This window comes from Capricornis sumatraensis, chromosome 22 (genome assembly GCF_032405125.1).
Source record: "Capricornis sumatraensis isolate serow.1 chromosome 22, serow.2, whole genome shotgun sequence".
Taxonomy (NCBI): Eukaryota; Metazoa; Chordata; class Mammalia; order Artiodactyla; family Bovidae; genus Capricornis; species Capricornis sumatraensis.
In genome coordinates this window covers 54,501,688-54,526,519 of record NC_091090.1, presented here as the reverse complement: position 1 = coordinate 54,526,519, position 24,832 = coordinate 54,501,688, and the positions used below count along the sequence as shown (strand labels likewise).

Here is a 24,832-nt window from a genome sequence, read left to right as displayed (position 1 = left end):
AAAAGGTCTGACCTCAGAAAATGAAGATTTATGTTCAGAGGACACCACAAAGTTAGCACAGAACTGACAAACTGGAATAATGTATTTGCAACATATTTAACTGATAAAAGATTTATAGGAATTCCTATAAATCAGCAATAAAAACGGTAGAAGAACCGAATGGACAAAGACTAGGAAAAGGCATTTCACAGAAGGAAATACCAGAAAATCTAAATGACCACATAAAAAGAGTTCAACCCTACTATCAATCAGAGATAAAGCTATGACATAACTGTCCTCAATTTTACTGGGTAAATATAGAGATTTTAATATTTAGTAAAGTGACACAGAAAGCTTATTAAAAAGAACCCCCAGATAAAATAATTTATAAAGTAAATGGTCACACTATAATTTACAATGGTAATCCTATTCGTTTTCTAAATTAAGATTTATACACATCAGGTTGTTTTAAAGCAGCATAATACGTTTGCAGAAAAATAAGGTATATTTTATGATTTCCAAGTACATATACATACATATATATATATATATATTTGTTTTTCTTTTATTACTAGGATTTGCTTATGTTTTAAGAAAACACAATAGATTTGTAAATGTGAGCACAGTTTAAGTGCAACCCAGTAGGGAAAATATTCAGTGTCTATTTCAGAAATAAAGTCTTCATGTTAACTGATGTTAACTGATGCAGTGGAAATCACTACATCAATGATTTGCCGTTTGAAAAATGACAAGTTGTGTGACAGCTGTTACTAGGTCAAGTGCAATTCAAATTATTAAGGACAAGGTAAGGTTAGTTCTAGAGACCATTTCAATAGTCTCTCAGGCTGAGAAGGTCAAGTATTGCTCAAAGCTTCCAGGACTTATCAAAAGCAAAGGGAAAACGATTCTCACCAGCCTGGGAACAATAAAAGCCTCCTCAACCTGTCAGCAAGGAGGTCCCCCACTCAAACATCAGGGTGTCAGCCCTGAGTTACAGGGAGCTCAGCAGAGTCCTAAGCAAGCGACCGTGGTCCTGCCAGAGAGGCCGACTTCAGTGTGTCCTTCGGGTGCGTGTACACACATCTAAGAGGCCGCTTTAATGGAGGGGTGCAGGTTTCATATTTTTAAGTGTCCATATATTTAAGAGACCAAGAATAAGTTTTTGTCTTTTCTTAAAAGATAGTTTCCAAACACAGATATATACTGTGCGTATATTGATGGCCAACGTAAATCTATTCGACAGGTTTTATTTAAAGTTATCACGCTGTGCACAATACAAAGAAAATAATGCTATTTGAAAGGAAAAGGAAAAATAAACCAGACAAGGTTCCAAGTTGCGGAATAAATGGATGGAAGAATCACAAGAACACCCAGAAGTCCAGGAGAGACTGTTCCAGACCATGAGATTTTCAGAATCTGGAAATTTTGTATTTTATTTTATCAAATTATTTTTTCATTTCTATTCTTTAAATTATGAAAGTATGATAACACATTTACAGGAGACTTGCAAAATACAGAACAAAGTTAATTATAATTCCACCATATATTACAATTATTTTTAAGCAAATTAAGATCTTTACTTGGAGTTTTAATATCAAACTCTTAAAAATGAACAGAATGAATATACAGAGAAGTAGAAGGATACAGCAGTCCTGAAGAGCACTATGGCCAGTTCCACGTAATTAAGATTTAAACAATTTTCACTCAACAGCAGGATGCAAATTCTATTCAAGTTTCCACAGACTGTAAACTAGGAGACACTGGAACGTATCCAGGGACATAAAATAAGGTGCGGAAGTTTCCTGTCTAAAGGTATTGAAATCATGCAGATTCTCTTCTCTTACCCCCGTGGAATTATGTTAGAAATCAACACCATAAGATATTTGAAAATCGCCCACATATTTTCAAGCGCAATGCAACATTTACCAAGACAGCTCTTTGACTTAGCTACTGAAAGCCTCAGCGAAGTTAGACTGGAAAAACACAGGGTGGTCGCAGAGAAGCGTTTAAACGAGAAGCATTTCCTCCCTCTTGCAGGGTACACGCACACACCAGCCCCCCAGAACACCGCCTGCCGCGCATGTCTGAGGGCCAGTGCGGCCGATGGTTCTAGTCAGCGCCCTTCCCAGCTCCTCGCCCTCTATCTGCGGAGGGTGGCGGCGTGGGGGCGGCGGGAGGAAGATGGATGCCGCGGGGTGGGGGGCGGTTTAAATCAGAGCTGACAGGTAGAGCAGCAAGGGGCGGGGCTGGACGTAAATTATGTTTGGCTTTAAATATAATAGTTTTAATGTTTCATTGGTAATAAATCCACCTGCCCCCGCCCCTTAAACTGCTGTCACAACATGTATCAGTGGCCCCTGACAAATGCCTGCAACCTCTGCCATCGTGATTATACGGGAAAGGCTCTGCAAGAATTCCAAGCAATCTGTCCACGTCATGCTCTGACAGAGCAGAGATGATTCTGGAGAACCAGCAAGGAAGCCTTAACACAGCCCTGGCTCTGCTGCTCAGCACCCAGCTGGTGGGCCTGGGGGCCCCAGGCAAGGAGCGGCCGCTCTTTGAGCTTGAGTGATCTGGTACATGAGCAGAAGGGATCCTCCAGGTGTAAGAAGGTAGCCCGCAGTGCAGATGGCCACGGTGGAGACAAGAAGGAAGTGTCACGCGCAGACCCTGTGGCCAGTGACTGCACTCCAGAATTAACCGTCAAGTATCTTCTAATTAGGGCCACAGCTTCAAAAGGGAAAGGAAAAGATGAGGCAACACGGTACAAAAAGCTGACTAAATATCTCCTTATGTTAGGGCTTCCCTGGTTTCCTTATGTCACTAAAACCAAGTAAGCTAGGGTGCTATTTTTTAAATTACACGTAAGTTATTTTTATAATTGTTCTTCAAATAAGGAAAATTTAGTCACAAAGAAAGCAATCTATTTAAAAATTGTAAAGCTTTTATTGTAGCTAGCAAAAAACAAAGAACAATGTAAGAGTTTGTATGCAATTTTATAACCAGCTGCAAACAAATTCTTAAATACTTAAAGTAATTGCAAAAGAGAAAGGTGGGAAGGTTTTTACATGATTATTTGGGTTACAGCAATCTCTGCAGAAAACTTTTAAGATTTCCACAAGTTGTACAAGGAAACTATAAAAAGCTCAGAGTAATTATTTTTAGGAATGTCCTGATTGGGGTTAAAATACGATGATAATAAGCTTCAGAAAACAACCTTAAAAAAAAGTTTGCTACCTTGAACTTGTGAAACGCCACTAAATGGAAAAATAATCAGGATGACTTAAAAATAATTGAACCTCTGCTAGTTATAATGTTGGAACCTTTCACTTGGGAATACAGTATTTAAATACAATAATAGCTAAGAGGAAAAGACATATTTTTATTAGCATGAGGTATCTTTCTCTGATATTTATAAGCTCTCGGAATAAATAATAATTCCTTTCCAAATAAAAAATGAACTATAAAAATATTTTGGAAATTAAAACTTTAAATTTTTTTCCCCTGCCAGGTGATGACTTTGGTCTGTGCTCGTGAGAACTCAGGGAGGTGGTGAAGGGCAGGGACGCCCGGTGTGCTGCAGGTCATGGAGACTCAAAGAGCTGGACACCACTTAGCGTCTGAACAACAGCAAAGCTGTAACGTCCCTTTGTTGCCTTTTAAAGATAATACTTTAACATTTCAGTTTGTTTTCCAAAGTCACTGTCTGCATTTAGCCACCACACTTCTCATCCTCCCATTTAGCATAATTTAGCAGAGTGTGACAAACTCGTTATTCCACAATCAAACACCTAGTTCCCACTCTTCAGCATCACATTTTTAAAAAAACAGGCATCTACTCTAGATCAGGATTTCCAATATTTCCTAAGAAAACCGTTATATACGGAAATCTATCAGCTGATTCTTCCCAAAAATATGGTTTTGAAAAAAGACTGACATTTTCCTCCTCAGCTTTTCTTACACCTAACGTTTATTTTAGACAAGGCGTGGCTAATACCGATAGGCATAGCAGCGTGGCAAAGACCTGTCATATCATCGCAGAATTTTAGGGTGGAAAAGATTTCAGAGAGCACCTAAGCTAACCCTCAGTCCCCAAAGCCTCATACCCCATTTCACAGATGTGCAAACTGAGGCCCAGAGAAGTTACAGGTTTGGTTTCTGAATTCTGCTTTTCATGACTAAAAAGACTCCAGCCAGCCTAAGTCCTTCTGTTTCTCATCATGGAAAAAAAACAAAAAAACAAAAACCCTGTGCTAGTATTTAGGATGTTTCAATAGATTGATCACAAACATAAGATCAATGAGGATTAAATCGTAAAATAATTATACAGTTAAAGCTGGGCTAAATAAATATGCATCTATAAATTTTCAATATAGTGAAATCCTCTGTTATCTTTCAGATTCATCACAAATTTCTAAGAGATAAACAACAGATTTTCAGCCATTAACTACGCTTAACTATGTTTTCTTACTGTTTTAATTGTCCCGGCAATCAGTACTGCCCTCATTGCAGTGCTATTTCATGAGCAAGTCTGCACATGCAATAAACTATCCTATTTAATTCTGTGAAGGTACACTGATGAAGGCCTGAACTCTCCGTACAACTTGTATGAAGCACAGAGTCTTCATGACGGGTCTGATGGCTGCAACAATCACGTCTTCCGTTTAACACAGATGGAGACTGCAAATAAAAGTGACAGCAATAGGCTCTGCAAAGCTGAGAGATCACGGCACCACACACAGTGTCGGGTCCCAGGACAGACACCAGGCAGACAGACAGCCCGTGAGCGCCGCGCCAGCGCCTGGGAGGAGGCCGCGCGGCCGTGGGGGCGAGGAGGCGCCCGGAAGCACAGGTGGGCACTGTACCCCTGCCCTTCGCTGCCGTGGTCTTACACAGAGAACTGTGATTGTCATCCCTATGAAAGCTCTCAACTGCATCAGCAATTGAAAAACAATGAGTAAGCTGAGTCAAAACGCTTTGTAAACTTCCATTTTATTATGAAAAAATATAAAATTAACTTGCAATGCTTCTATTAAATATTTCATGAGCATATGAGCTGACTTTGAGATTTCTTTTCTTTTTAAATGTGTCAAAATTCTAGTGAAATCCTTTTACTAAAAGCAGTAAATGCAGTTCATGCTATATTATAAATAACGAGTTTTCATGGTTTGAAATTTATCAGTAAAATCTCTGACCAGAAAACTGCATGACCACGATGCTCATGTTGTTGAAACGCACATTTTCCTAAATGACGTATCTGTGCACACTCTTTCAGCATCAGGACGGCAGAGTACGTTTGAAAGCAGAGAAAGAAAATTCAACGAAGCCTGTCAAAAGAGAAAGCGGGAGAAAAAACTGGCAAGCTAATAGTTTACACCTTAGAGACTCCTCAAACGGTATTATGGATTAGTCTCTGGGTCCTGTGCAAGACTCATCAAAATAAAAGGTGTTCAACTGGAAAAGTGGAACCCTTGAGAGGAAACCGAGAGAGAAGGAAGCAGGCAGAGAAACCAACTGGAGACATGAAAGAGCCCCCACATCAAATCCTCAAAGAACACAGTTAGGAACGCAAGCGTTCAATCCAAACATAACGTGCAACCTGTAAAAAAGAAGAAGGGATTTTTAAAAGGATAAATTTGCAGCCAAAACTGGACTTTGGGCATTTAAATTTACTAAATTATCCACAGATAATGAGTACTTCACGAAGAACAACAGTTACGTGAGAAAGTATGCTTTAGGATTAAAGTCTCTCTTGTCTATCAATATAAACAATTTTAAAATGCTTACATATTTTAAAATATATCAGGTTTTTAAAAAGCACAATTTAGGCATAGTCAGAATGAAAAGCTAAGCATTAAAAGAACAAATATTTTTACAGCATAATCCTAAACAGTGTACTCCATTTTACTGATCAACTGAAATGCCACCTAGTTAATTATACAGAAGATAACACAATTAAAAACAAACACTCAACAGAAGCAGCACAAAAGCTGTCATTATATTATAGAACAAACTTTCAAATATCTAAGGCTTTGTAAGATTCATTTTACAAATGTAAAACCATTATGAATTATAATTAGTTATGACTTCAATAAAATTTTAAAGAATATCTATCACTCATATAAAATCTGTTTCTCTATTTTGAAAGTGCATCAAAAAATATTTATAGAGAGCATCTTTTCTAAAACCCATCTGAAAAACTGTAAGCAAACTGGAAATTTTTAATTGTTCTACATTTAATTATTTGCACAAAATATGCACAATATTTTATCAAGGAAAACTAATGTGCTGATGCTAACCTAAAAATATATATATACAGGTTTAAAAAGTTTTAAAACAGTGTTATTCTGTGAGATTTCCCTACTCTAGACACGATTCTTAGAAATCAAGTGGTCAGAGGAAGTGGAGTTTGCAATATTGTCCTTTTTTTTGAAAAAGGTCACATAAATAATCTGCCAGGTACTCTCCCACCAAGAAAAAGCACATGCTTTAAATCTAATGATGGCCGCAGAGGGACAAACGTGTAAAATAAAGTGTACACACACCTGCAAATCATATTTATATTCTGGCCAAAAGCTGTCTGCAAACAGTACACGTCGATCTAAAACAAACCGTATACACTCCTAGCTAAATCTAAAACAAATGCATTTGATACACTGATAATGATTTATAAAGAAATTTATATATAGTTGTAACTAATTCAAACAACATAGACTTTGATGTTAAGGACTGTAAGGTGGTGAAAGTTTCATCTTATAAAATTCCATTTAATTAAATTGAAAGCTCACAAAATTCTAAAATAATTACATGTTTAGGATCCAACTCAAATCTGGATTAGTTCAAATGTTTCTTAGTTCTTACATTTACGGAGCTCACACTATGAAAACAGTGAGAATAACACAGACCGAGCTGTGCAAAGTCGAGTTAACACAATGGCTTGCTGAACTCGGAAAACCAGAGCCCACGTGTCAGCGTGGATCCTCTTGCCCTACCGAAGTGTGACAGGGTAGAGCCCCTTCCTCACTAACGAGTAACAAGCGGCAGCTTTGTTAGAGCAGCTCCGAGGCCGTGGCGGTGCCCAGCGTGGGCCTGGCCTGTCGGCCACAGCCGTCCCCGGTGCAGCAGCTACGCTCAAGTGAGCCTTCGTGAAGGCTGAGAAATAAATTATATTAAGTGCTGCGTTTTGAACCTAGAAATGAGGGAAGGAGCTGTTAAGATATCAAATTTACTAAAAAAATAATTATGTGAGAAATACGTTGCTGTCACAGAGAGACTTGCCAGGCTCACGGTGTCGGAGCGGGTGGTCACACACACCTTTGGGATCAGTGTTGTGACACGGAGATGAGGCTGGGGGGCTGGTGCGCCTGGGGCAGAGGGGAGAACAGGAAGGCACGCAGGCGGCTTCCTGGACAGCCGACCGTCGGTGCTCCGAGGAGCCCTTCCGATGCCCACGAGGAGCAAGCCGCCGGCCTGATTCAGCAGCTCGGGACGCGCCCCAGACTGCTCCTTTATAACCTGCTTCCATGTCTCACATTTCTAATGAGCACAGCTTCACTTCTGCAGTCCTTCCTGCCCGCGCTCTAACCAAACTCAAATCTGAAACTTGAAAACTACCTTGGAAATTTGTGGGCAGCCACAGAAAGGCCCCGGAGAAGCAGACACATATTACATGCTAATTGTAAGGATGAGTGTCACCTTTTATGGCGATGATGTCATTATTGAGGAATGCTAATTAAGACATTAGATGACTTGCTGATTGCAGACGCATTCTGAAGGAATCTATTTGTCCTCGTCCGCTGAACAGCAGATCCAGCGAGGGGACGGAGCCGTGAGAGACTGCAGTTCCCGTTTCTGAAACGCTGCCTTTGAGTGAACGTTCCCATGGACTGTTTGCCTGATTTCTGGGCTGACACTTCCTCCTGGGAACCGGCTCGAGTGAGCAGGCGGCGGGCTGTCCCTGGCCGCGCTGCTGGGTCTGGTCTCTCCTCGGCTGCCCCCGCCCGCCACCCCAAGCCCTCGGCCGGCTCTGGGCCGTGACATGCCTGTTGTCTTAGCCGAGTCCTGTTGTCTTCCAGGACTGCGTGCCATACCTTCAAAGATTAAGCCTTCCCACGTGGGATCTGTCCAGACAGCCAGTGTATTGCAGCTTCTCACGGCCTTCTGCACCCTCCTACACCCTGGTGTTATCAGCGGTGGCTTTCTTTCCTATTTTGTGTCTAACTACAGGACACAGGCGCCCGGGCTGATAGAAGCCGGTTCTCACTGTCATTCCCGTCTGTTCTAACTGCCAGGCTGACTTCCGCAGTCTGCGACACTCTGCCGCCATCTATGTGCAGAAACGGGCACAGCACCGCCCACCCCCTCAGCTCCCCTTGCTCCAGAAACAACCCTGTTTCTGATCCGGACAGATGAGAAGGGAAGCTTCAGGAATAATCCGCTTTCCCACAAAAACAATGTAGCAGCTTCCCAGGAACCTCTATTTACTTCTCTGTGAAGCAACCTTCTAAAACTAGAAGAGGACGAAAATGCGTTATTTAACATAAACCGAAACCACAGTCTTCTCCATTACTGCTGTTGGCAAATTTTAGCAAGAATGGCCACTTCCACAGCACCATGACAGAAAAAGAAGAGGTGACAGGAAGTTGAAGCTTTAAGTCACAAACAATTGCAATAAAAATAATTTTGCAAAACTGCCAAATGATATGGTCACTTTTGTAATATTAATATTTAATATAAAGGAAATGTAAACAAACCAGATTTTAAAAGTATCTACTCACATTATTTCAACTAGCAACAGCACAGATATAATCACCTAGTCTTTATCAAATGCCCAAATGCTTTCTTTCTAGGGAAGACAGAGAAACATGTCAGAACCCTAGGCAGCCCTCAGCCTTTCCTAAGGTGCGGACTACACAGGCTCTGAAGTGTCCCAGTAGATGTCAACATCAAAAAAGCAAACAAACAAGAAAAGCACTCCAGAGTGAGTCATTCAAGATCCTCAAGCAAAACAAAAAAACACACAAAACCTTTCCTCTACTGAGCTTTTAAACAATAATTAATCTACTCAGTAAAGGCAGACACTGGTGTTTCCGATCAGGACTAGCGAGGTTGTCAATAGTCCTAGAGAACAAGCCTCAGAGGTTTAGCTTGTCAACACTACTGATTTCTGAAAGACTTTTTACTGATACAACAACTGGCGCCAGTGAAATGCACAGGGGAGGGAGGGAAAGGAGACTCGGAGAGAAGGTGAGCCCTGATTCACCCACCACCACCAGGAGCGCACCCTGGCCGCCCCCACAGTGACCTTCCATTCACGGCGGCTGCACAACTGCTGTCAGCAAACACGTCGTCCAGCAAGCGCCCCCCTTAATCACCAACACGCTGACCGAGCACAGGGCTCCCTGGTGGCTCAGCTGGTGAAGAACTCGCCTGCAGCACAGGAGACCCCAGGTGGATTCCCGGGTCAGGAAGATCCCCTGGAGAAGGGACAGGCTACCCACTCCAGTGCTCTTGGGCTCCCCGGTGGCTAGATGGTAAAGAATCCACCTGCAATGCAGGTGACCTGGGTGGGATCCCTGGGTCAGGAAGAGCCCCTGGAGAGGGGCACGGTTGCCCACTCCAGTATCCTGGCCTGGAGGATTCAGACTGCATACCGGTTGAGCTCATCATTGAAATCAACGTTCCCTAAGAACTATCAAAGTGATTTCGAGCTAAACATAGGTTAGCAAGCCAAACCAAGCCTATACGTGTATTTCTTTGTAAATAGAGCACATTGAAGCTCGTCATGAGTGATTTTTTAATTGACATTCCGAAACAACATACACTTCACGTGAATGTTAGAAGAAGGATAAAATGATGAAACCTACTAATAAAGTGGAAATCTAAATTAAATAAGTCTTGATACACTTTATTACTTGCACTGGTAAAGTATGCAATTAATGATTTACAAAAGAAATACATTAAAAAGATATCACATGTTAAATTTCTTTGAAGTAGAAAAGATTTCATTTTATCTTACTATACATACCAACTTCAAGGATCCAACTTTAACAAAGAGAATTTGTATTAAATTCTATTTGTGCTAAAAGGATAAAGTAGAAATCTTGTTTGACAGACACCAAACTCTATTTTGTGCTTCAAAGGAAAAGTTAAGTTTAAATTCTTAAATTTCCAGGATCTATGGTATTAAACATAAATTTACTGGTGGCTCAATTAGTAAAGAATCTGCCTGCAATGTAGGAGAACTGGGTTTGATCCCTGAGTCAGGAAGATCCCTTGGAGGAGGACATGGCAACCCATTCCAGTATTCTTGCTTGGAGAATCCCATGGACAGAGGAGACTGGTGGGCTACAGTCCTTGGGGTCTCAAGAGTTGGACACAACTTAGAGACTAACCCACCACCAAACACAGGTATTATTTACGTGTACCTCTTACCTGCACATTTATTAAACACAGATCCAGATACCATATCTACGGGATTAAATAAGGCATTCGTTTTGTGCACATCTTAGTTTATGCAAATTACGTACTCCAATCTAAACGAGAATCCAGAGAAATTCTTCATTCGTCATCAGACGTCTAAAACAAAGAGTTTCACTCATAGCACCTTCACTGACTTACTTCCTGTCTACTGCGTGTGTGTATAGATCCATCTAGAAACCAGTATTACGGTAAAGATGTGCAGTTCGTTATCTGAACTAATTTTGGCTTAACTGTGCAAAGATAAAATGATACTTTGGATTTAATTTAGCAAGTCACTTATGAGTCAATTAAGAGTGCCAAACTCAACAAACATACCTTTGTGTGGCCCCCCAATCACCAGAAAAAATCCAAGCATTATTAACTGTTATCAAAATTACAATACCAACTCGGGCTAGCAAAACAGGACACTCTGTCTGAATAGGGGGAGGAGAGCTTTCATGGAGTACTTTCTCATATAAATTCTTAAATTCATAACGGAAAGGACTTTTAAGTGGTTTTAGATTTGAATTCAATTGTCAGGTCTGTAACAGGCTTCCAAGGGGAGTCTGAGCCATAGGACACCTAGGGACCCAAACGCAGCACACTGTCCACAGAGGACAAGACCCTCAGCCTCATGCCCATGAGGGGGTCGAGCGCCTCAGCAAGCCCCTGAGGGCTGCGGCACGGCCAGCCTCACGCACACGAGGGGTCGAGCGCCATCTGCACAGACAGTACTCCGTTAAGTGTAAAGGGCTTTAGTGCCGCAGCTTCACCTCGTACCAAACTAAAGAGGTTAAACATCACAGGGACTGAGTCGCACAGGATCCGTCAGCAAGAAGTGAAGACGAGAACAAAAGCAGAGAAGCGCAGCCTGCGTAGGTCGTGGGGGCTCAGCGTCGCCCGGGCCGCGGGGGCTCAGCGTCGCCCGGGCCGGGGGGGCTCAGCGTCGCCCGGGCCGCGGGGGCTCAGCGTCGCCCGGGCCGCGGCTCTGTGCGCCTGGCCCTCTCCTCCCATCTCCTCCCTCCTCCCATTTCTCCAGAAACACACACGTTATCTCCGTGTGGATGTCAGGTCAACGTACAAGGCACCTCACCCGTTCTCAGGGTCTCACGGCCGCATGAAGGGAAGCCCCCACCAACAGACACCTTCTCAATTACAGGGCTAACAACTGGCTGGCATACCAGATGGTCTCATGTCGCACTAAGCACATATGAGAGTTAGACATGAAAACATAAAAATTAATTTTAAACCTTATAAAATATACAAGCCTATATCAATGTGTACATCTAACAACCAAAATAAGTTATCTTCAGAGACCCCACATGGAATTATGGTTGCATACGCTAACACAGTGGGCTTCCCTGATGGCTCAGTGGTAAGAAAGCCACCTACAATGCAGGAGACGCAGGTTCGATCCCTGGGTCGGGAAGATCCCCTGGAGAAGCAAATGGCAATCCACTCCCATATTCTTGCCTGGGAAATCCCATGGAGAGAGGGGCCTAGCTGACTACAGTCCATTGGGTTGCAAAACAGTCTGATACTACTGACCTGGCTTAAAACTCAACATTAAAAAAAAATAAGACCATGGCCTCAAGTCCATCACTTCATGGCAAACAGAAGGGGGAAAAGTGGAAAGAGTAACAGATTGTATTTCCACGGGCTCCAGAATCACTGCGGACGATGACAGCAGCCATGAAGTCAGAAGCTTCTGCTTGGAAGGGGAGCTACGGCAACCCTAGGCAGGGCAGTGAAGAGCAGGGACAGAGCTTTGTTGACAGCGGTCTGTACAGTCAGAGCCATAGTTTTGTTCTAGTAGTCATGCAAGGCCATGACTTAGAGACTTTCACTTTCACTTCTCACTTTCAGTGATTTCAGAGATGGCCCATAAAGAAGGCTGAGCACCAGAGAATGATGCTTTCAAACTGTGGTGCTGGAGAAGACTCTTGAGAGTCCCTTGGACGGCAAGGAGATCAAATCAGCCAATCCTAAAGGAAATCAACCCTGAGTATTCACTGGAAGGACTGATGCTGAAGCTGAAGCTCCAATACTTTGGCCACCTGATGCGAAGAGCCAACTCCCTGGAAAAGACCCTGATGTTGGGAAAGACTGAGGGCAGGAGGAGAAGGGGACGACAGAGAATGAGACTAGATGGCATCCCCGACTCAACGGACATGAGTCTGAGCCAGCTCCAGGAGATGGTAAAGGACTGGGAAGCCAGGTGTGCTGCAGTCGACGGGGTCGCAGCGAGTCAGACGCAGCCTAGCGACTGAACGACGCCGACCAAACAGGAGCATCAGGAAGAAGCCCTGGGAGAGGGCAGGGCTGCGACTGCCTGTCGCCCGGCCCCCCCGCCGCACCCCCCCTCACCCCCAGCCTCACCCCTGCACTGGCCTCACCCCTGCACTGGCCGCTCCGTCTCCTGGACCCTGACTGGCTGCCTGGCTGCTCCGCCGGCCCCTTGGCTCACAATCAGCCCTGCTTCCTGCCCGCTTCCTGGGCTGGACGTCCACCAGGAGGACAATCAGACTCGGCCTTTTGCTCCCATGTTCAGCTCTGCTACCCAGGCCCACACAGCTGGATGAGGAAATCCTGCCCCCCAGACCCCGGGGCCCCAGGCACCTTCGGGCACGTAGGCCTCCTGGCTGTCAGGAGACAGAATCAAACAAATGACCCACAGAGTCAAAAAGGAAATAATAAAGATAATTCAGGAGTTAGAAAACAAGCAAAACGGATGGAGCTATTCAATGTGAATAAGAGAAAGTCAAAGAAAGACTTCGTAATGGTCGTGAACACTGAGAAGGGATTTGAAAATACTTCCCAAAGCTACAAAGAGAAGAGTCAGATGACTTTCTGTGTCCACAAGCACACAAGAAAAAAAAGCTTAAGAAGAAACTTCGGTACGTGGGGAAAGAAAGTCTTTAAGGCGAGGACTAGTTTACATTAGAATTATCACTAATGGAGATGGTCACCATCTTTGATGGTCTTTAAAGTAAATTCCCAAATATGAAGATCTGAGTTTCGGATCTGTCAGTCACCAAGCAGGGCAGCAGGCAGCTTCAGTTATACAATGAAAACCTCATTAAATTATTGCTAAAGCTCCTTTCAGCTCTAACATTCCATAATTGCATAATCTTCATTTTTAAACAATAATAAAGGCAATTCCAACATGACATTGTGAGAGCACAGGGCCACACTGGGCTAGACGCCCTGTGGAAAGATCCCATCCAACAGAGTGGCTTCAAGAATGAACTGAGAGTATCAAGAAAGCTGCAAGGAATGGCGGAAAAACCCCAAGTCACAGCAGTAACGGATGCTGAGTAGATGAGAAATTCAAGACAGAAGTTACTGAAACATATTATTTACATGGAAAAAATTTAAGACTAATAAAGCAGGCTCTTAAACATCCTCCCCACCCCCAAGATGGGCAGGCCCGTGCCGGGTCATTTGTTCCTACCGGGGTGATGTCACCCACTGGGTTTAACTGCTTTTAATAACTAGTACATTTTGGTCGTCTCTCACTTTCTCCTACATGAGATCAAATCAGCCTCTCGATGACCTACACTACATGAGTCATAATTTTTCTGTTTATGATTCAGAAAAATGTCTTCAGTCAGTATTTCCCAGCCTACTGTGGGTTTCTTCCAAGAACCAATTTCATCCTCATTGGTTTCCTACAGGAAACCAGACCAACTTCCCATTATTTTATTTTCCTTACTTTTAGCATACCATAGCCCACATCAAATTAACTGGAAGTGAGAGCGAGAGCAGGCTCTGCCCTGCACAAAGAGAGGCCGCCGCAAACAATGCCCCGTCCAGAGGTCACAGATTCAGAATGAAACAGCGCCCTGTCCAGAGGTCACGGATTCAGAATGAAAAAGCGCGTGCTGATATCAGAGCTTTCTTTCTGTGGAACTCCAACCCAAGTAAGAGAAGTATTCTAATCAACTTCTTACGAACATTAAACTCCCAGAAAGAATTTTTGTTTAAAAACTATTATTCATGAAAACAATAAATTCTACAAAATTGGTTCATACAGAGAAATTGATTATAAGGAACAAAATACGTGTTTTCCATTCCAGCCCAGTAACAAGCTGCTGGGAGAGGAGGGAGGCAGCTGAGACCGACCCACAGAGCCTTGGAGAGGGGGCGGGAGGGGCGGAAGCCCCACAGCCTGCCATCACCAGCTGCCATCAGGCAGGCCCTCCCCACACCGACCCTGCCCATCATTAAGAATCCACCTGACGTGAGATCACAGAAGAGCGCATGGAACATGGGCTTTCCAGGGACACTGTGATCGCGATCTGCGCTCACCTACTCCCCCAGAGCACCTGGGGAGCCAGGACGTAAGCGCTGTCACCGGCCACACACTGCTCGGCAGAACATGTCTGAGTGTCGAGGATTCTGCTGTGAACATATATCCGATTCTCCTTAGACTCCCTCCATCCTCCCCATTTCGGAGGGAAGGTACCGTTTCCGGCTTTACAAGCTGGCACCGTCATTATCTGACAGAGAATTTATATATACAAAATCTATGCGCCGCCAAAGGAAGAATGCATTTAAGGTGCATATCACACAGAGAGAAACCAAGGGCAGCGGTTCTCAAAGGGAAGCCCCCGACCAGGTCAGCATCACCAGGACACACCCTGGAAGAGCAGGACCCTGCAGGTCAGACCCTATGGCTGATGCTGCGGTGGGCCCTCCTTGGGCAGGAACCTTCTAGAGAGGAAGCCACTCACTGTGGGTTCCCTCCTGACCCTCTGTCTTCGCATCACTGAGCCATCCCTACGTCACGAACCGCTCGTAACCTAATGGCCCAGGCCTCGTGCCTGGCCCTCACCCAGCCTGCAGACGCCGCTGCTGCTGCCTCAGGGGGCCTGATCTGCTGGCCGGCTCCCACGGCCCCACCCTCCTGTCTCCCCTGGTCCCGTCCCCTGGTCATCCCTGACTCCCACCCTCCCCAGTCCAGGCGCTCCCCTCCCTGAGGATCAGTCTTCATCCTCTGTCTCCACCTGCTGCCTCGGCTTCAGCCTCTCGAGAATCCTTAGGACTGAACTCCAAATCCTTCTCCAACCTCACAACATACTTTAAGTTACCTTTGACCTGCATTACCTGAGTGTCCCTCAAGTCCTGTTGGGAGAACATGTCCAGCGGGCCCCCTCGCACCCCCAGCCAGCTCAGCAGTCCCTCCTCCAACAGCTGCTTCCGGCACTGGGACCACAGGCCCCCCGTCTTGACGGCAGCAGGCCGCCTCACCAGGCCTCCCGCTTGGTCCACCTCACGCCCAGGTCGGCTGCCGCCGCCTTCAACCACCAGCTTCCTGCACTTGCGAAGCCCCACCTCCACTCACCTCTGAATCTGTCTCCTGTTCAGAAACAAGACAAGGAGCTCATCCGTGCTGCTTTTATTCAACATAATTCTAGAAGTCCTAGCCACAGCAATCAGAGAAGAAAAAGAAATAGAAGGAATCTAGGCGGGAAAGGAAGAAGTAAAACCGTCACTGTTTGCAGAGGACATGATGCTGTACCCAGAAAATCCTAAAGATGCTAGAGTAGACTCCTAGAGCTCATTAAGGAATTGAGTGAAGCGGCAGGAAACAAGCCTGTCACATTCCTACACACTAACAATGGAATATCAGGAAGAGAAATTAAGGAAACAAGCCCATTCACCATCACATCAAAAAGAATAAAACACCTAGAATAAACCTACCTGAGGAGGCAAAGGGCCTGTCCTCTGAAAACTGTAAGACACTTACCAAAGAAAGCAAAGGCAACACAGATGGAAAGATATGCTCTTGGACTGGAAGAAACAATACTGTCAAAGTAACTACAGGCCCCAAGGCAATCTACACAGTCAGTGCAATCCCTATCAGATTACCAATGGTGTTTGAAACACAAAAGACTCTGAACAGCCAAAGCAATCATGCAAAAGAGCAGAGCTGAAGGAATCACACTGAGCAAAAGACACTCAGCATCAGTAAACACCAGGGAAACGCAAATCAAAACCACAACGAGCTATCAGCTCACAGCAGCCAGAACAGCCCTCATCGAAAAGCCTACAAATAGCAAATGCTGGAGAAGCTGCGGAGGAAAGAGAGCCTGGGACACTGCCGGCGGGACGTGAGCTAGTGCGGCCACTACAGAAACTAGAGTGCAGGCTCCATAAACTAAGGTCGAGAGGAAGTGATCCCACAATCCCACACCTGGGCATATATTCAGGAAAGATGAGAACTCTGTGCCAAAAAGATACATGCACCCCAGTGTTCACTGAAGCACTGTTTACAACAGCCAAGACTTGGAAGCCACCTGTGTCCATCAACAGACAGCTGGATAAAGAAGATGTGGTACGTGTATCCAATGGAATATTAGACAGAAACAAGTGAGATAATGCCATTGGCAGAAACATGGATGATCCTCAGTTCCGTTCAGTTCAGGCGCTCAGTCGTGTCCAACTCTTTGCGACCCCATGAATCGCAGCACGCCAGGCCTCCCTGTCCATCACCAACTCCCAGAGTTCACCCAAGCTCACGTCCATTGAGTCCGTGATGCCATCCAGCCATCTCATCCTCGGTCGTCCTCTTCTCCTGCCCCCAATCCCTCCCAGCATCAGAGTCTTTTCCAATGAGTCAACTCTTCGCATGAGGTGGCCAAAGTACTGGAGTTTCAGCTTTAGCATCAGTCCTTTCAAAGAAATCCCAGGGCTGGTCTCCTTCAGAATAGACTGGCTGGATGACCCTACAGAGTGTCATATTAAGTGAGGATGGCCAGAGAAAGGCAAAAGTCACACTATATCACTTGTGTGTGGAATCTAAAACGATGATACAGATGAACTTCTTTACCAGAAAATGGACTCACAGACAGAGATGGCAGATTTATGGCTGCCACCAGGGACAGCGGGCGGCAAGGTGAGCAATACATTAGGAGTTCAGGGAATTAATTATGAATTAATTAATAATTATGGAATTAACATAAACACACACTACATATAAAATAGATAAACAACAAAAATCTGCTGTGCAGCACAGGGAACCACATTCCATTGTAAATTAACGACTTCAATTTAAAAAGTGGCTAATTAAAAAAAAAACACACACACAGAGGCCGCTCAAACCCAGTCCAGTGCCCCACCTGCCCACCTCCCATTCCTCCCAGCACACTTCTCACTCAGCTTACGTCGGGCGCGCATCATGTCACAAACATGTTCCACGCCTCCTCGCTTCTGACTCTCAGCCTTGTATTTTTACCTCAATTTCAACTACCCGCTCCCACTAACAGTACCTGTAAACTCCTCCCTGAACCTCCCTGACACCATGCCATGCACGCTTTCCTGAGACTGAGATCACCTATCTCTAAAGACCCAAGGATGTCAGCACCCGCCTCTGCCATCCGTGAGAAAGCCAAGACCCCCTGTGGCGGAGGTGGGTGCTCCACTCTGCCATGCACGCAAATGCCACTGAAGGGCGAACCTATTTTACGAGCCAAAATTCATCTCCAATTAAGCACCATTTTTGCCCATTAGCTGGCCTTTAGGCAAAGCAGACAAAACCCAATAAAAACAGATAAACTTCACGTGGAGCCACTTAGAGGAAATCAGCTAAGCCCCCGTGGTCTCTGTATGCACAGCCCGGCCACTCTGGGGTGCTAACCAGACACACCAGGACACTGCATGTACGGAAAGCATACTGGACTTTCTGAACTAATTACAAAGACATTTTGGAGAAAGAGAAGACTGACTCATTTAATGCTAAAAATGACAGGGGAAGTCCTTATACACACAAGTCTATAAAATACCCTGCATCTCCCCACCATTCCACCTGATGACTTCCAGAGGTGATAAACCATCTATTAAACACCATCACAAAGGAAAGGGCCTCATCTAAAGGAAGCTGGGTAACAGAGTATTCGCTCCAAAACACTCTGTTTTGTCTGGAGACAGCAAGAAGCGTAGAGATAAATTACGACGTGAAGATGGACAGGCTGCCTCAATCCAGGCTAAAGTCTTCACTCCTGGAGTGGCAGTTACTGCTTCTCCAGAGGAGAGGGGACAGGCCCTCAAGGCACAGCATGCCAGAGACACCTTTTCAGCTGGAAAACACACTCAGAATCACTTAGAAAAATAACTCTGTGCTCACCAAAAGACAAGACCCTGACACCTTCCACAGCCCAGAGCTTAAGCGTGGATATAGAATAGAATCATCAGAAGCTAAGAAAGGAAACAAGCACCTTCCGCCACAGCACAGACTGGTAAAGAAGTATCACTGTCGGTGGGTCGGCTGCCGTCCTCCAAAGTTGACATCTTGGAGAAAAATGTGCTGTGAGGGTCTAATTTTGGCGTCAATAATGAGATCGGGCCTTCTACTTGCTTCTCTTACTATGTGCTACCCTTGGTTTCATTGATCTTGTCTGTAATTTCTTCCTTAAACTGGCAAAGACTATAAAACAGGCATCTAGTTTCGATTTCACTCCAAGCTGGGGGTGTGGAGAAATAGCAACCACCTCAAATTGTTTCTGAAGCCAGAATGCCAGGTTTACTGATGAAACAGCCGAAAATGCTGATAGAGTTTCTGCTCCCTTTAGTTTGGGGGTGGGGGCTGTTTTAACTTGGAGTTAGTTGCTTGTATTTCTAAGCTCCACTAACTACCCCAATTAAACACGTATCTGAAAGGACTCATACCATCCCTGGCTGCAGCTCTCACTCGGACACAGCAGCAGAAATGGAGTCAAGCAGACTGCCAGAACGCTGGGGGCAGTTCCTGAGGTTCCAGAAAGACCCTCCTCTAAGGAGAGGCAGCCAGACCCCCGGAGAAGCTGCCTAATCAACGGAAAGAAGTCAGCACGAGCTACGTGTGCCGCAAAACTGAAGGAACAAGAGTCCAGACAGAGTTTTTCTCCCAATAATTGTCACTACTCACAAGAAAAGGTTAATTCCATTACTTCTGACATATTGGCACTCAAAAATACTATTTTCTCAGCCAGCAATATCATCACTACCAAAAATCCATATTAAAATAGAAGTTTTATCGACTTAATTTTCCAACATTTGAACAAAAGACTTCACGCAGAATGAGAGTTAAGGCAGCAGAAAACACATCCAAGTGGGGTTTGTGCCTGTGAGATAGACCCCAAAGAGACAAACACTTCTACTCTGACGCCACCAGTAAGATTTAATACACTGTTCACTAACAGAGAGTATACTTTTAAAAACTGTATTAGCATCTGTTAGGGTTCTTAACACCCAAACCAGTGCGAAGAGTCAAACTTGAGGACTGGAACTAATGGTTTTAGGGCTGGATTCAGAAGCACTAATTTGCCTTATTGTACTGCAGAAACCAACACAACATTGTACAGCAATTTTCCCCCAATTAAAAGTAAATTTTAAAAAATAATTTAAAAAATAAATTAAAAGACACAAAATGGAAAAAAAAAAAAAGCAGCAACAGAAAAAAGGAAAATGCGAACCTCAGGACAGAGCAGAGAAAGCACGCTGCGGCGGGCGGCTCACCTTGACGTGGCTCTGGGCTCCGAGGTTGTAGATCTCGGTCGGCTTCACCTCGTTGATGATCTTCACGAGGCAGGTGCTGTCGGTGAGGTCACCGTAGTGCAGCTTCATGTCTGCAGAATTGAAACACACACCGTGAGCGGGCAGGGAGCAGCGCCGTGCATTCCGAAAACCTGAAGCCTAGACTGGTTCTGGGGTGGCAGCCGTGACTGCCATCCGGAAAGACACGAAACTGCAGAGGCTCACACTTGCTGCCACGTCTATAGAGGACCTGCGAAAACTCTGGTGCGCTTTCCGTACAAACAAAATCATCACGGATGTTACACAACTAACGTAGCTTATGGCGCCCAGATGACTGTAGGACATACCACAAAAGAATGGGATTCCAAGAAAATCTGGAAATAAAGTGTACACTCTCCAAAGAAATCTGTGCTGGTGAGGATGGCTCTATTCAGAAGCTTCCATCCAGTCCTTCATAAACAGTCCTGAAGCCGTTGTGGAATGCTGACACGGGCCATGGCTGACCGAAAGGCATCCAAAGTGCTCTGATGCCGAATCTCAGCCGATCCCCACAGGGACTTCCCTGCTGTAAACAGGTGGCACAGGCCAGGGGCAACCTACTCACGTGACACGCTCATTACTTTTACATTCTGGTCTACAGCTAAAGACAATGGCAGCACCTTTCTGCATTTCGCACAAAATGATGGTAATCTTCAGAAAGGCTTCACTGAAACCCTAAGTATTGAGGTGGAAAGACAACTAGCAGGTCATCTTCCTGATGACATCGCTGCTGTGCAATGAACCCAAACCTTTCAATATCCAGGGCCTTGAAGTGAGTACAGGCTCCTGGAGGGTCTCTGCTGGCGGGCGGTACCCATGTCCTCATCCCGCCTACATCTGCCACGTGCTGCGGGCCATGATAGCGTCAACCTCTCTCTGCCTCCACCGGCAAAACAGACTCATTCATGACCTCAGGACCTGCTGCCAAGGTCAGATGAGAAAACTGGGACGTCAGCTTGCAAGCATGCCACCAAAAACAACACACAACCGCAGAGACCGGCAACCGCCTGTGAAGAGATTTACAGAGTTTTGCCTGCATCAGCTTTTGGACCTGTCCTCCCCGATCATGTTTGAAATTAATGCACAAAGAGCTTGACTTGATCAAATTAGACCAAACGCGCAAAGCAGAGGTGGGCTCTGTGTGGAGCTGATGTGGCTCCACGGCACGGGGACACCTGGAGAAGGGGATCAAAGGCTGGCCTGCGGCGGGCTCTCAGGCAGCGTCACCTGCCAGGCCCCTGGGCACAGCCTCAGCACAATGACCCCACAGCCCAGGGCCGCAGGCAGGCAGCGAAGGGCTTCAGAGTGTGCAGACAGCAGTCAGGGCAGGTAGCTCAGGGGTAAACAACTGGGGTGTGATGGGCTTTGAGGAGAACGACACTTGAAAATACCTTATCATAATACAGGAAGTTACACAGAAAGAGAGTTTAGAGACAGAAAATGGCTTACTTCCTTCGATGTGAGCCTGGGGGTTCTTATACAGATGCTCGATTCGGCCGGTATTGAAGGAGCTGGACCGCCGTACAATGCCGTGGACCTGCATTTTTTTCATGTGGAAGGAAAAGGATAAGTTGTGACTCATTAATGAAGACTGATCAGAAACTCAGAGGTCATTCTGCAAACGTTCAGCTTTTTGAAAACAACATGTAAGTGTGACATACAGACGCTGTTTTGAATTCGTAGAAATAATTCCACCACTTGCTCTTCCCCCAGCCCCTGGTCACCGCCTGCAGGCACCTCCCTCCACCCTTTCCAGTGTTTTCACTGCCACTCAACCAAAGTCCTCAGATGATGCCATGGCTTCACAGTGAGCGCTCAGTTGCAGACACTCAAGTGTCTCCTGTTCCAAACACACACACTTAGTCCTACCGCTGATAAAAATATCTCTTCCATTTGGAACTGAAGACAGACCCTGTGAGGCCGCATCCACCGCAAGCCTGGCCCGTCTCTCTGACTGAACTTGAGGTCAGGGCTCTATGCCTCCCGCCCGGCCCGGCACCCCCGAGCTCTGCAGCAGGCAGTGGGTGTCTAAACAAACACGTATCTCCATCCAGAAGAGAACTGGGGGGCAGCTGCTATTATGCAGCCATGAAGGCGAAGTAGTTCAGGGCAGGGACAAGACTGAGGTCCTATGAGGTTTAAGACATGAAGGAAACTCAAAGGAAGGGAAGATTTCTTCCTCTCAATCTTTATCTTTGGCTTAACCATGACAAGTGTGAGGGGAAAAAAAAGTAGTTGGAACCAGAACGCATACCTGCCCGACACTGAAGAAAAGACTATTTGTGTCAGACACATTAGAGAAATTGTTCAAGACCTGCTCTCACTTCCTCCTCCACGTTGCCAATGCTAATACCAGCTTATGTCACCGGCTGCCCACGTTCCAGTTCTCCTGGTGGCAGTTTTAATCCTTCTCTTATTTTAGAAGAGTTCCTCCTACGTTGGGTAGTTTCATTTGCAGCTGAATACACTTCTATATTTTAACTCAATCGTTTTCTGTCTATTTCGAACAAAAATTAATCCTTGGCATGACTCAGATATTCCTAGTGTGTGTGTGTGGGGGGGGAGTTATAAGCACATAAGACCTTCTTTCAGAGAGAGAAATGTCACCGTCATTTTACGCGGCAGACGCGGGAAACCGGCTTCTGCAAAGGGGCCGACACATCCACACTCGGTGATGCTGCTGGCCGGATGCTTCATGTGGAGAGCCAGAACCACAGTACTGCCCAAGAGCCGAAACCAAAGCAAGCTTGCAAACGTGAGAATACTTTAAGACAGGAACATCACAAACTTGGTTGACATTTCAGGAAGCCAACAGTAAAATCTAGGAAACATTACACTGAGATTTGGGTGTACAAACCCCATACTTAAGGGCTTCCCAGGCGGGGTTGGTGGTAAAGAACCTGCCTGCCAATGCAGAAGACGGAAGAGATGCAGGTTCGATTCCTGGGTCGGGAAGATCCCCTGGAGGAGGGCACGGCAGCCCACTCCAGTATTCTTCCCTAAGGAATCCCATGGACAGAGGAGCCTGGTGGGCTACAGTCCATGGGGCTGCAAAGAATCGGACGTGACTGAAGCGACCTAGTACACACACACACACACCCATTACTTAATTTAAAAGCAGAGAAAATTCTACCTACACCAAACTTTGAATTAATTCAACCTGACAGTCTCCAATTTTTCAAGTTGTTAATGACAAAGTTCAGCTACTCTATAAACTTAATAAACTTTGTTTAATAAAAACCAAGTTCACATGTATACTTATACATACCAAAACTGGTATTTACTACCAGTTACTTCTGAAATACAGACATCTCAGATGTAATTTGAGCTTTATTTAATAGGATAGAGGGAAATTTTTAAGTTCTAAAAACAGATAACTTAGTTTTGACAATGAAAAACTATAAATGATATGATTTAGTCTTTTTCTCTTGAAGGCTGGTCTCTGGATAAGTCACATATCCCAACAGCCCAAAGCAAAGAGAAATGCTATATACATACACATTTTATATCAACATAAAGTGAAAGTCACTCAGTTGTGTCCGACTCTTTGTGACCCCAGGGACTACACAGTCCATGGAATTCTCCAGGTCAGAATACTGGCGTGGGTAGCCTAACCCTTCTCCAGCAGATTCTCCTGACCCAGGAATTGAACCGGGGTCTCCTGCATTGCAGGCAGATTCTTCACCAGCTGAGCCACCAGAGAACCCCTTTATATCAACATAAAGGACTGTTAAAAACATTCAATGACATTGATGGACCCAGTATGGAAATCAGACAATTACATGAAGTCACAGCAAGTAAAGAACTTAGGACTTCACTGCCACCCTTACAACCAAAAGCACTAAGCACTAGTGTGGGGCCTTCTTTAAAAGAAGAAAAAATTGTGTTTTAATTTCCCTTCACTCCCAACTCTTGGTATGTGTATATAGGGGAAGAAAGACTGCCAAATGTTTAATCCATGACAGCAGGTATTATTCTAAGAACTAATGAAAGCTGAGTCTGTCTACTTCTGAGACAGGTGAAATGCAAACTTTAAGACAAGCCAAAATGTGTGCACGTTGGATAATCTAGTTAAGAATTTGAGATTAGTGGCTTTTTCTTACAGAAGGGATGTATTTAATACGTAGGATTTTCTGTTTGTTTTCATAAGGATTTTTGGAGAAAAAGAAATGAGCGGGGAAACCAAAGTGAAAAGATGAATGAGCTAACTTCGAATAAATTTAACCAAAATTATTATTAAATTACAGAAGTTGAAAAACAAAATTTCTGAAAAATCTGAGGGTGTTAAATGGAAGTGAGCATTTCTGAAAAATAAAGTGATGAAAAAGAAAATTTCAAGTTCTCATAATGAGAACAAAGCTGATCTGACTTCAAAACCAAGAGTCAGATTAGGCTGTATAACACAGAAATGCTGATTAACTGAGCACAGTCAATTGACTGACTACAGCGAAGAAAACAGAAAGCCATCACCACTGGATTTTTAAATTCTCCCCGTCGCGGTTTCTCCTGGAGTCAAGAGTCCTCCAGAGGCTGCTTGAGGCACCTGCCGCCGAGAAGGCGGACGACGCGGTTCCGTCAACGGCCAGCACGCCCGGGCCGCGCCCGCGCACGCACGGGCAGAAGCCGGCACATATACTGGCGGTGCCCGCGCACACACAAGCGGCGGCCTGCACAGACGGGCCGTGGCCGCGCACGCACGGGCAGAGGCCGGCACATATACTGGCGGTGCCCACGCTCGCATGGGCAGTGCCCGCGGACGCACGGGCGGCAGCCTGCACGCACGGGCCATGGCCGCACACGCACGGGCAAAAGCCTGCACATATACTGGCGGTGCCCG

General features: G+C 45.2%; 1 protein-coding gene across 1 annotated transcript in view; it reads right to left on the bottom strand.

The window, feature by feature from the left end:
• GMDS (GDP-mannose 4,6-dehydratase) overlaps window positions 1-24,832 on the bottom strand; it is a 424,316-nt gene that overhangs the window by 310,025 nt on the left and 89,459 nt on the right. The window contains exons 3-4 of the mRNA XM_068960695.1: window positions 21,445-21,532; window positions 19,939-20,048 (exon numbers count right to left, since the gene is read on the bottom strand). Coding sequence (XP_068816796.1) covers window positions 19,939-20,048; window positions 21,445-21,532 — 198 coding nt within the window. The remainder of the gene's footprint in view (window positions 1-19,938; window positions 20,049-21,444; window positions 21,533-24,832) is intronic.